Raw genomic sequence first — 12,139 nt, forward strand, 5'->3', positions numbered from 1 at the left:
TTCTATATGCTTGAAAGAAAATTAAACCTATGACATGTTAAGTATGATCAGCACCATTCCAGAGATCAAACAATGAAAATTACACAGAATCTGTTCATCAATAGATGAACTTAGCTATTAAAGACAGTGATTAAATATTAGAATAGACTATGAAAAGATATAGTTAAAAACTAATATTAATATAATTAGTACTCTTCCAGACACCAGAGGACAATGCAATTTTATATAGTGGCAATAACACAGGTTTTGGAGCCAGCCAAATATGGGTAAGAACATTTGGTCCCTCAGGCCTGTCTCTCACTAATAACATGAGCAAGAAAAGTTACTGCCTCTAAATTCATTGAACCTTAATTTCCCCTCTCATCTGTAAAATGGAGATTAATGCTACCTGCTTTCCAGGGTTGTTCTGAGAATTACATAAGATAATACACATCTCTAGCATAATGACTGTTTTACAGCACCTGCTCACCAAATGTTCATTCTCTGGAGAGATCTAGCATCCTGCTTTACGGAATCACTGCCTTACAGACTACCATTCCACTCCCCATTTCCACTGCCAGGCCTTGGGTGACAAAAATGATACAGAAACAAAAACTAAGTACATACTTTAACATTCTAACTTCACCTTACCTATCTCTCCCTCATAGCTTAAGGTATTAACAATTTATTTTCTGGTTTGTATACCTAAAATAATTTAAATACCTTTTTCTACCCACTGACTTTGGGAAAGTTACAAGAAGGCTGACCCAGTTTAGGCAATCTATTTAGCAACAAATTTTCTTGAATGTCAACTATGTGCCAAACATTCTACATACTAGGGAATACCTCAGTGAATAACTAAAGACAAAAATGCCCTCAAGCATTCATATTCTAGTGAAATAAAATGGATAACCAAATATTCTAAATAAGTGAAACATACTACTTTATCTTTTCAATTAAAACTTTAAATTCCCCGATTCTCTACTAAATGCTGTTTTTTACTTTGTTAAACATTTCTTGTAACACTTCTCAGAAATATCATTAAAACAGCCTAACCAAATATGGTACTTTTAGTACATTGAAATATTTGCAATCTAGTTAAGTGATAAAATTGAATTATCAGATTTTCCTTACTCTACTTACACAGTTATAAAAGTACCAATGCCATTCTTATAATGAAGATTTTAAGAGAAAGTGATACCTATTACAGTCTTTGTCAAAACAACTTTGTATTTCAATCCAATTTTATTTGAAAGGTATGTTATGGTTTCCATTCAAATCATTCTCTTAAGTGTTTCTAATACTTGACTTTAGCAACATATACCATTCCTCGCATAAGATTTAAAGTAGCTGCTAAAATTATTACAAATATTATAAACAAGAATCTATACATATTAAAAAGTCAATCTCTAAGTTAACTCTATTATGCTCTCCAGATAACCCAATAAATAACCTTTAAAACTTAAGAGAACTTGATGTCTGGTAAACTAAATTCAAAAGACTCAGGAAACTGTAGATATATACACAAGCCCCCCAAAGTAATCTGCACTCACCCCCAACAATATGATAATGCTTTCCACAAACATACCGAAAAATTTTATATGCTAATCTATTAAAACCTAAGCAGACATCTTTAATTAAAGAAATCGAGTGTGACAAAAATATGGAAATCAAAGAAAATAAACTTCATTAAGCAGGAGGAAATGAACCTTAAATTTTTACATATTCAAAATAACAAAAATCTATTTCTAATATAATTGGGTGAATAGGATATCAAGATATTATTCAAATGATTTGTTTCACAAGATAAAATGAAAAGGGTCATTTCCCCATACAGGTTAATGTTTGCAGTTTTTAAATTTTCTATCCATAGCTGACTATATTTAGGCATCAGTCTCAAACCATATGTGTGCTTGTGTTTTGAATTTTATTCACAGATCAGTGTCTTTGGTTACTAATCATTAAAGAATATCTATTTTGAATTAATTCTTGAAGACTGAGGATGGATGGATGCACTTTCCACCCTATATAGTCACCTACTTACTCTTCTGATTAGAGTTACATGTTTGAAGAATGGTTGGGTATGATTATGGCAGTCCATAGTCACAGAACAAAATGACTTGCTATGTAATACCGACTGACACAGATAAGCTTTTAAAATCTTCATAAGCTCCTATCATTGAACTAATTGGCCCATACCATAATGTATAATCATTAAATACTAGTGATGTGAAAGAGTTAGCCAAAGAGCAAATTTGGGGCCCCAGATTTAAAGTTTAAAGCTTTCAGTATAGCTTCAAGCTGACTTGGATCCAAGACAAAGCTTATTTTCATTTTTGGTCACAGCGGAACTAATACTGAAGAGAAAAATCTAGTCACAGAATTTACATTCCTGCAAGGGTCGTGACAGGGCATTTTGAGCATGTCATTTAAGAAATGCAAACAGTGCATTTGATATATCATTTCAGAAAAAACTCTGGTCATCATAGCTTCAGACAATAAGATGTAAAGTCATATTTCTTATGCCAATGTTCAAAGATCATGACAAGGTTATCTTTAAAAGAAATCACATGTGAAATTAAATATCTACAAAGGATCTCAAAAGGAGTAAGTGAAAGGTGGAAGATAAAAGGAATCTAGAATTGTCACAATTCCCACAAATTTTCTAGGTGCTATATATATTGAAGTCTTGTAGAAGAGATGATTCCAAGTCCCACAGAGAAACTTCTTTGTTCGTTATGACTTTTATCTTATCTGTCAATCAGAAATCATCTTCAAATTGAGATGAAAATATTAACCAGCCTTATGAAGACAAAACTGGGGATATGCTGGCAAAGCTGATCCTTGTAAAAGGGAAGAGGTGCTTGCCCACTTCAGACATTATTCCATCTGAATTAAGCTCCCTCTTCCCTTATTCCTTTAGTCCTCCTTTTTGATGAAAATCCTACCCATCGCTCAAGATTCAGTTCAAGTTCAACTCTTCCACAGAGAGGATCCATATTATTGCAGCCCACACATATTTTGCCAGTATGAACAATTCCTGTAAAGTTTAACTGGGTACATAAATACACCCCATATATATTTATAATATTTCCTTGTTATATACCAATTTCTTGAGGTCCTCACGCTTTTAATTTTTTAAATCCCACATAGTGTTTAGTAACACTTAAGGTGTGTATTAAGTGTGACAATTAGCTAGCTATTCAGTTAAAGCCCACTAATAAAGTGACATCAGAAACCCTTCAGTGTAAAATGAAGCAGCTCACAGATGAAGGTTCCAGATCTGTACAAGTTCTCCAGCCACATCCATAATAAGCTCCTTAGCTGAATCAGAGGTGGTAAAAACTGGAAGAGAACCAGTTTCTGTCAAATAACCTAGAGGGAGACCCTGGGAGTGTCCTTTATCATTTCTGGGCTAGTCTCCCTCTATGGCTGCTGCTAAGAGCACTGACTAACAATAGCCTGAGTCTAAGTCCCAGCTACACTCTGTACTATGTAAATTATTTAACCAATCTGACCCTCAATTTCCCCATATGCAAAGGTTGTGGCCACGGAAAAGGCTTAACAGAGTACTTACAGTAATAAGACAATCACAATATTGACAGCTTATCTATAAAATGAGTGGGCTGACCTAGTTTATCTTTAAGGTATCTTCCATCACTCACGTTCTATATAGTCCTGTGAAAATAGGGAACAGAATATCAGGAAAGCGTCTCCCTTCCAGGCAAACTGCTTTTTTTGCATCCGTTGAACAAATGACAGCCTCAAGGCAGCTCTTCGCGGACAATTAGCGGGACAGGAGGCTACGCGGCTCTGTCCCGATTGTGGTATGTCGCCCTCCACCCTAACTACTCCGGTCCCTAAGGCCTGGAAGTACTGTTTGAGCGCCTACTGAGTGCGGGACCCATACTCTGCTCCTGGAGACTCACGTGGACGGTGGGGGTAGAAAGGACTACACTCACTTGTTCCTGCGGATCCAGTCAATAAGGGCGCGCACTTCGGGCACGTCGTCCAGGGCCGGGGGCTCGCCGGTACTGAACTGGTCCGGGAAACTGCGGTTGAGGTCGCGGCCGCGGCTGTTGTCGCGGCCGCTGGACCCTGGAGGTCCACTGTCGCTGACGCCGCAGTCGCCCTCGCGGGCGCGCTCAAACCCATCAGGATTGAGGCTGGGCAGCACGTACACGTCGGTGGTGTTTAACAAGCGGACGAGGCGCGGGTCCCCGCGGCGGTAGCCAGCTGCCAGCTCGCGGGCCAGGTAGATCAACACCTGGCGCGACACGGTCTCGTCGCCGTGCATGTTGCCTACCAGCTTCACTTGTGGCCGGCCAGGCAGGAGCGGCCCTGACGCGTCGGGCCCCGTGTCGCCGTCAGCGGGCGGCGGCCCCAGGCCGGCGGTGAGACGCAGCACCCACAGCGGCCGGCCTTCCACAGAGCTGCCAATGCTGAAGAGACGGGCCAGGCCCGGGGGCCCCGCGGCGGCCGCCTCCCTCAGCGCCGAGCCCAGCTCCTCTTCGTGGTAGTAGTGGTCGAACTGGCCCTTGTCCGTCTCAGCGCCCGCGATCGTCGTCGTCGCCTCCGCCTTCTTGATATGAGCTGCCTGGGCCGAGCTCCGAAGCAGCAGCAGCAGGCACAGCAGCAGTGGGAGGTGCCCCTGCCGCCAGGGTGGCCGTGAGTCCCAGCCGCTCGCCATCTTCCAGCAAGCAGCGCCGCTAAGCCCGGCTCCGCTCCCGCGGCTCCGCGCTTGGGGCGGCGAGGGCCCGCCGGATCCCCTCCGCACCTAGCAACCCCATCCCGCCCACCGGCCTCAGCCAATCGTGAACGGCTTTGCTGCTGCGTCACGTCGAGGGGGCGGGGCTTCGCTTAAAGCAGCCGATTCCCTCTGGGTGTGCCTGCCGTGTGTCCCAGACGAGTGCGGTCACTTTCTTCTTTCGCTAAGGTTTCTCTCTCTCTTTCCTCCTCTCCATTTCCTCTTCTGCATTTGCTTCTTCTCTACTCGCTCTGTATCCTTTATGACTTACCCCTTAATTTTCACTCTTGTTTCTCTGACTGCTCTTACTAGCGTCCTTATCTTTGTTACAGCTTTCCCCAGCTGCGCTTTAACGCTTAGAACTGAGAATTGAAAGAATCAAAAGATTCAAAAGAATCTATTTTGGAAAAGCCAAAGGACGACTTAGCCTTTTCTACCTTGCACCCTTTCCACCTGGTTGTCCTGCCTCACCTTGAGCCCAGCGCCTTGTAAGCCAATGAAAAGAATGGGACACTTGGCATGGTAGAAGCCTTGCTACCTCACAAGGCAGTCCATTCCAATCTTAGTTTCTGCGTTGAAAGAAGTCATCTTCTTGTTGTGTAGCGGAAATCTAGGTAGTAAGCTCCTTTTGTGTTCATGTATATATTTCTTAGATGTTAACCCTGGTTGTTTCACTGACACAAGTTCTTGTGTGTGTTGGTCTCAGCCCTCTGTACGTAGGCAGATTTCATTTTGTTGTTCACTTGTCCACCTCTCACAATTGTCTGGAGTGAGTTATTTGTTTAAGTGTGACATTAGACAGCAGGTCTAACATTTCTGGAAACACTTGCTTGGTGAGTATAATTCCTAAACTCCAATAATCTGTCAAAGCTGGCAAGTACAATGTTTTATCCCCTTAAGAGGCCTTTTAAACTGGTCTTTAAAGTAGGCATTAGTCACTTTAGCTTGAAGAAACACAAAACCTCACAATCTTTTCATCAAGTGTGAAATTCTACCCATCTAACAACATAATTGCCATAACTATTGTATTTCCTTATTTCAGAGCCCGGCATTTCAAAGCTCCTTCCTTGAACTATGATTGAAGCCTAATATGATTAGTAAAAAGTTAATTAATTCATTTATCAAATATTTATTGAGCAACTACTGTATGCCAGAGCTAGGTGCTAATAAGCAATCTATTCTGCTCAGTGGGAGATTCGATACAGTTTTTGATAAGTGCTGCAGTAGAGATATGAGAGACCAGGTGTGGGGAAACCTCATTCATCCTGAAGAGGAGGAAGGAAAAAGGAGAAAAAATGCCAGTAGAGGGGAAAGGAGGGATTCTGGGCAGAAGGAGGAGCAAGCACAAAAGGCTGCAAGGCTTGATTGCAAATACTACGTGTTCTGAGAACTGCATGCAGATCAGGATTATCGATGTGAAGGCTCTCATAGGTGTGGAGGTGATATGACAGGACACAAGCCAGAGAAGCAGGACCAGAACCTGAAGAAACTCACAAGCCAGGCTCAGGGGAGCACTTGATCTGAAAGACCATGGAGAGCCACTGATGGATTTTAAGGTAGTTTAGAAAATCCCTCTGACAGTAACATGGAGAATAGAATGGAAGGCCTAAGACTCAAGACTGAAAAACCTGTAAGGAAGATATAATCCAAGAAGATATTATGAGACCTGAACCCTTAACGGCAGTGCCAGTGGAGGTGGAGAGAAGGAAATGGATTTGAAAGACCTTTATGAGGGAAAGTAGACAGGATCTGGTGATAGAGCAGATTCTAGGCTGATTCCAAGTTACAGCCTAAACAATTTGCAGGTGTTTGCTGAGGTATGTAACAGGAGAAAGCACAGGCTTAGATGAAGATGATGAATATAGCACAGTCGCTCTGATCCTGTGAATGCTGTTTCTCCTCCATGCCCCATTTGGTCTGGTCTGCATCATACACAGCAGCTGCAACTCATCAGAAACAAAACCCCAACTCTATACAGAGACCAACCACTATTCCCCTAGGAGTGCTTAGTCATTACATTATGCACTTTTTCAATAATCCAAATCAAAGAAGCCCCAGGAGACATGTTAATGTCTAATCAAATATTTCCTTTTCTACCATTTTCACTCTCCTTTGAAACCTCTTCCTGCCACCTCATTCCTGTAACCTCACCCAGTGAGGCAGTCTTGAAACATAAATAAACAAGCGTAAGGACAGTGAAATAATGTGAGATAACTTGAGCCAGTGTCCTCCCAGGAATCCTCAGGCTCCCAGTGATGTGTTTGCAGCCTCTTTCAGGTCTGGAGCCTCCATCCTTAGCAGGTACATTGTGCCAGTGATTAGAAGTGAAAACCAAAGATCCCACCCCCTGGTCACTGTTCACTGGAGGGGAAACCTGCTAAATACCTCCCAATTGTCCCTCAGAACAGGTGTCCCTTTCCTCCTCTCCCCAAGAATAAGTCTTGGGTGCACAAGTGAGGGAACTTGTGAAAAGACTTCCTGTTCACAGAAGCAGAGTGGTTATGACCTGGATTTTTAAAAACAGGGCAGAGCTGTTAGATGGCCTGCCTTACTTCCGTAATCATTTTCTTTAAAAGACTCATAGATTTTTGAAGCATAGCATAGATCATGAACTTGTAAATATCACATTGTCTGGCAGAAACACCCACAGATTCACACATCCAATCTGGCAAATGTTTATGGAGCACCCACTCTAGTGAAAGGTCTGCTAGGCTAGGTACAAGGGAATTGGAAGATGAATGAAGGATTCTCCTGCCCTAGGAAGCTAGAGTCTAGTGAGGGAGATATAGAATATAGACCAGACAAGATGTGTCTGCAGGGCCAATGTTATGTAAAAGGCACTGTGCTGAACCCTTTACATTGGTTCATGCATTTAATCTTCACAACAATCCTGAGGTAGGTACTATTATTTCCATTTGAAAGATAAAGAGATTGAGGCATGAGGTCTGGAAATCTGGCTTCAATCTGTGTATTTAATTTCTATAATAAAATTAGTTCTATGTAGTGAACCAAAACAACAACAACAAAACCGATATTGGAACGCAGAGGAAAAAGCAACTGATTGTGATGAGTCAGAGGAAACTTCAACAATACTATTAAATCATGAACTTAGACATCAGAACTGAGTTCAAATCCTAGATCAACCATTTTCTAGCTGTTTTAACTTGGGAAAGTTATCTCATTTTTTTGAGAATTAAGTGAGATAATACATATATAATATTTAATGTAATACTTGATAGTTAGCATATAACAAGCTTTCAGAAATCATTATTTTTATTGTTTTTATTAATAACAAGAATTCTCAAACAGGAAAAAAAATGGAGAAAAGAGCACTTGAAGCAGGGGGACAAGAGACAGGGGCATTAGTGAATGGTAGCTGGCATATAAGATGTATTGGAGCAGCAGGTGCCATAGCTATGAGAATAAGATGATGCCAGATGATGAAAAGCCTTGACTACTATGCTAAGGAGATTTTGCTTGATTCTACAGCAAATGGAAAATCCACAGAGAAATTTCTGAAGGGAGTGGTGTGGATCACATCTATGTTTTAGCAAGAGAATTTCAGGGGCTGTATGAGACAGAATAAAGAGCAATATTACCATACAGACAAAAACTGATTCCAGCAAGATTAGTGAATACAAAAAGGAGAAGATAAATTAGAATGACCTTTGGGTTATTGGATTGACAAGATTTAGCAAGATTGGGTAAAGAAATGAAGAATAAATAAAAGATATTTCACAAACTGGTGAAGGTAACCAGGTAAATGGCCTTGCCAGTACCTAAAACAAGGAAGTCAGGAAGAAAATCTCTTTGAGATGTGGACTAACTTAAATTGACCACTAGATTAGCAGTGCAGAGGTTACTAATGACCTCTGCACTACTAATGTTGTCATGAAATGGTGCAAGGAAAACCTGAATGGACAGGAGAGACTAGAGGCGATGAAGTGCAGTTGGTGAAATAATTATTTTAATGATGCTATTAAGGGAAGTAGAAAAATCAGACAAAGCTGCATGGTGATGGAAGGCCCAGAGAGTTTTTTGGGCTTCGGGTTTTTGGTTTTTTTTTTTTAAGATGAGAGAAATTACAGATGGTTCATATAGTGATGGGAATGATCAAGTAAAGAGGAAAACTTTGATAATGTATTGAGGCAGGGAGCCTGGAATTGCTGGAGCCATGCCTTTGGATATGAGTAGTTGAGAAAGGATAGGTCTAATACACCAGTGGAAGGATTGGTTTTAGGTGGGAGCACAGACAATTTATCTGTAGTCACAAGTGGAAAAATAATATATGGGCATAGGTACAAGTGAGTGGTAGGAGAGATGTTAGGAGCTATGAATGTTCTCTGCTGATTGCCTTTATTTTGTAAATGAAATAGGAAGCAAGGCCATCAGCTGAAAGTAAGGATGTTATACTTGGTGTTGGAGGCTTGAGGAAAGAAAGATGTGACATAATCATTTAAAAGAGTGGGAGAGAGAAATAGGAAGTAATAATAGTTTTCAGCCATTAACACTTAATAGGGACCAGCAGTTTTCTAACTTGTAATCTAGACCTGAAAGCTAATGAGACATGGAACAGAAGGGTTTGTTTATTTGTTCGATGAGAAGGCTATCTGGGAGCATGAAAAGTGTGGTTACAGCCCAAATAATTGGGTTCTGAAAAGCCGGCCTGTGGGGCTGAAAAGTCCCTGAGAAGATAAACATAGAGACAAGGGAGAGGAAAAACTGGATCACAATTAAAATCTCCATTTCAATTTTGCTCCATGCCCAGATCCTCCTAGTGTTAACTCATCTAGACAAGTGGCTACTCATTCTGTTTCTCCTCTGCAGGAGAAAGTCAAATCCTAGCAACTCGCAGTCCAAGAAATAGAGATCAATGTAGTAAGAAATTAAGTCATCTCAGAACCCAAAAGCAACCATCTGAAATCAAATTTGGGGTTTGAAAGATAAATATCATGTCAATCACCGTCTGCATAATAATAATACCACCCAATGTGTACATGTGCTTTCCTGTATTGTTGTCTTAATCAGTACTCACAACTCTGAGGGCTACCAGGACGACCTAGAAAGTTTTTAATTTTAAGCTGCCACTAACCAGCTCAGGCAAGTCACATGGTGAGACACATAGCTGGTAACTCCAGCCCTAACTGCAAAATCTGTCCAGAGGTCCTGCCAACACATTCCAGGGTTCATTGCCCTTAGCTCAGTCTGAGCTATATGTATATTGTGTGCACATCTAACTGGGGAAAAAATGTGGGAATAATTTGCTGATGTGTTCCAAGCAACAAAAAGCAAGAATGATTTAATTTCTGAAGAGGAATTTTTTCGATGAAACGAAGTCCCAAATCGGACGAAACAAGAGAATTTTTAAGAGAAACTTTGACCACATCAGTTCTTGCAGGTGCTGTTGGTTCATACCCAGACCTCTTTACCAGACCAGCCTACCTCTCCACTAGCTGCTTCTTACACCGGAACCCTTCAGAAGATTTCCCCTAGCTGACAGGAGCTGCTTTGCCAAAAATTACTGCGAAGTTACACACTCTGCCTGCACCCTCACCCCTCTTACCACTAGGGTCCTCCAACTATCTCACAGATGCAAGGGCCCTTGCCTCTGAATGAAACAAAATTTGGAGCAATTTATGCTTCAGAGCTTTCTGTGGAATCAGGCGGAGGTAAGAGTTCTTTCATCCTTGTTTAGCTTCTTCTTGCATCTTTTTCTTCCTTATTGGTTTCTCCTAACAGCACTCCCTAAATAAATTATTCATCCACGAATCCCTGTCTCAGACTGAGCTTCTAGAGAACTTGCCTTCAAACAGCCAGATAGGATGTAATTCTGTAGTACTTCCCTTTATGAGTTAGATGGAATATATTTTGCTTTATGTTTTTGTTTGTTTTTTGTTTGTTTTTATTTTAATTTTTACAGAGTTTGCTTTTACATCCTTGGCTTCTTTATCTTTCCAGGTCAAAAATAAATGAAATATGTTTATCAAAATCTCTTTCAAAATGTGCTCTTGATTAAGTAGGCCTGTTCCATTTTAAATTTTAGTTAGGCCTGTTTGTAGGTTATAAATATAGAGCCATGACAGTAACTTTAATCTCTATTTCCAAAAGACTCACTATAAGCCAGCATAAAATGGACAGCCATTCTATTCTCATAGGGTAGGGAAGGAGGGAAGCAGATACCTAATACTTTCTGTTGTATATGTCAGAAAATCTGACTCATTCTAGTTTGAATAATAAGTGGAATTTATTGGCTCGTATAACTGACGAATCCAAAGGAGAAGTCTGGATTCAGGCATAGCTTTATCCTGTGGCTGAATGGTCCACCAAGCGCCTGGTTCTTGCTGTCCCTTGGCCCTGCCTTTTACAATGTTGATTTTATTCTAAGTCTGACTACGCTTGTGGTCCCAAGAGGGTTGCCAGAATCTCCCAAAGCCACATGCTTTCTCATTTTTACTGAGTAAAAAACAGAGGATGCCTTTGTTTTATCGATTTTACTGAGTTTTACTCAGATTGGTCACATGTCTAGGTTACATGTCTACCCCTGAACCAATCACCACAGCCAAAGACGAAATATGCTGATTGGCTTTGCTTAGGATATGAACTCCGTTGGTGGGGCCAGGGATAGAATCTGATTCCCAAGAATTATATGCATCCCCAAATGAAAATCAGGGCCTATGGCAAAGGGGAAGTGGGGAATGGAATCTGGGAAGACAACCAATCAATACTGACTTGCTTTATCACGCAAGTGAAATCAGTGGTATGTTTTATTCACTCAACACTTACAAGGTGTATCTGTGGGCCCTGTCTGGGGGTGGGCGTTGAGAAGGAAGAAGAGAGCGAGAAAGGAGTGCCGCAAAGCAGTGAAATAACAGTATGTTCAAAGTGCTGGTAACTAACACCTGCATGGGCCTTTAGAGTTTACAATATGCAGCTTGTCTCACTAATCCTCATAATTTGAAAAGGAACACTTGTCTTTATATTTGACTATCCAGCATCTGATTCCCTTTCCCTCATTTGAGGAACCCTTCACCTTAGGGTCTTGGTGAAAGGCAGGGCCTTCCCCTGCCATACAGGCTGAAAATGCCAGGTGCTTGCCCTCCCAGGATATGGGCACATAGTCTAGGTTTGGCCAGGAAAATGAACCTATAATAGACTTTAACTTGGGCACTAGTGACACAAAGATGCAGAAATTGTGGATACTTCTTTTTGACTGTTATTGGTGAGGGTGGCAGCAACACAGTTTCTGCGGCCAATGAGCAAACAGGACACCCAGCTTCTAGCAACAGTGGTGATGGCAGGACAAGCTGTAGCAGTTGGTATTTGGTGACTGTGGCAGCAGTCTCCTAAACTCTGCCACTTGTTTTGGGGCTGTTTTCCTATCTGTGTATAACCTCTGATTTTCCAGCTCTCCTA

At 41.3% G+C, this 12,139-nt stretch overlaps 1 protein-coding gene across 1 annotated transcript in view; it reads right to left on the reverse strand.

The window, feature by feature from the left end:
* Positions 1 to 4,747, reverse strand: part of CPD (carboxypeptidase D) — a 56,001-nt gene extending 51,254 nt beyond the window's left edge. The window contains exon 1 of the mRNA XM_016138988.2: positions 3,942 to 4,747. Within this exon, the coding sequence (XP_015994474.1) occupies positions 3,942 to 4,669 (728 nt within the window). The 5' untranslated portion in view covers positions 4,670 to 4,747. The remainder of the gene's footprint in view (positions 1 to 3,941) is intronic.
* Positions 4,748 to 12,139: the final 7,392 nt, after the last annotated feature.

Source organism: Rousettus aegyptiacus, unplaced genomic scaffold, assembly GCF_014176215.1.
Source record: "Rousettus aegyptiacus isolate mRouAeg1 unplaced genomic scaffold, mRouAeg1.p scaffold_m13_p_6, whole genome shotgun sequence".
NCBI classification, from domain to species: Eukaryota; Metazoa; Chordata; class Mammalia; order Chiroptera; family Pteropodidae; genus Rousettus; species Rousettus aegyptiacus.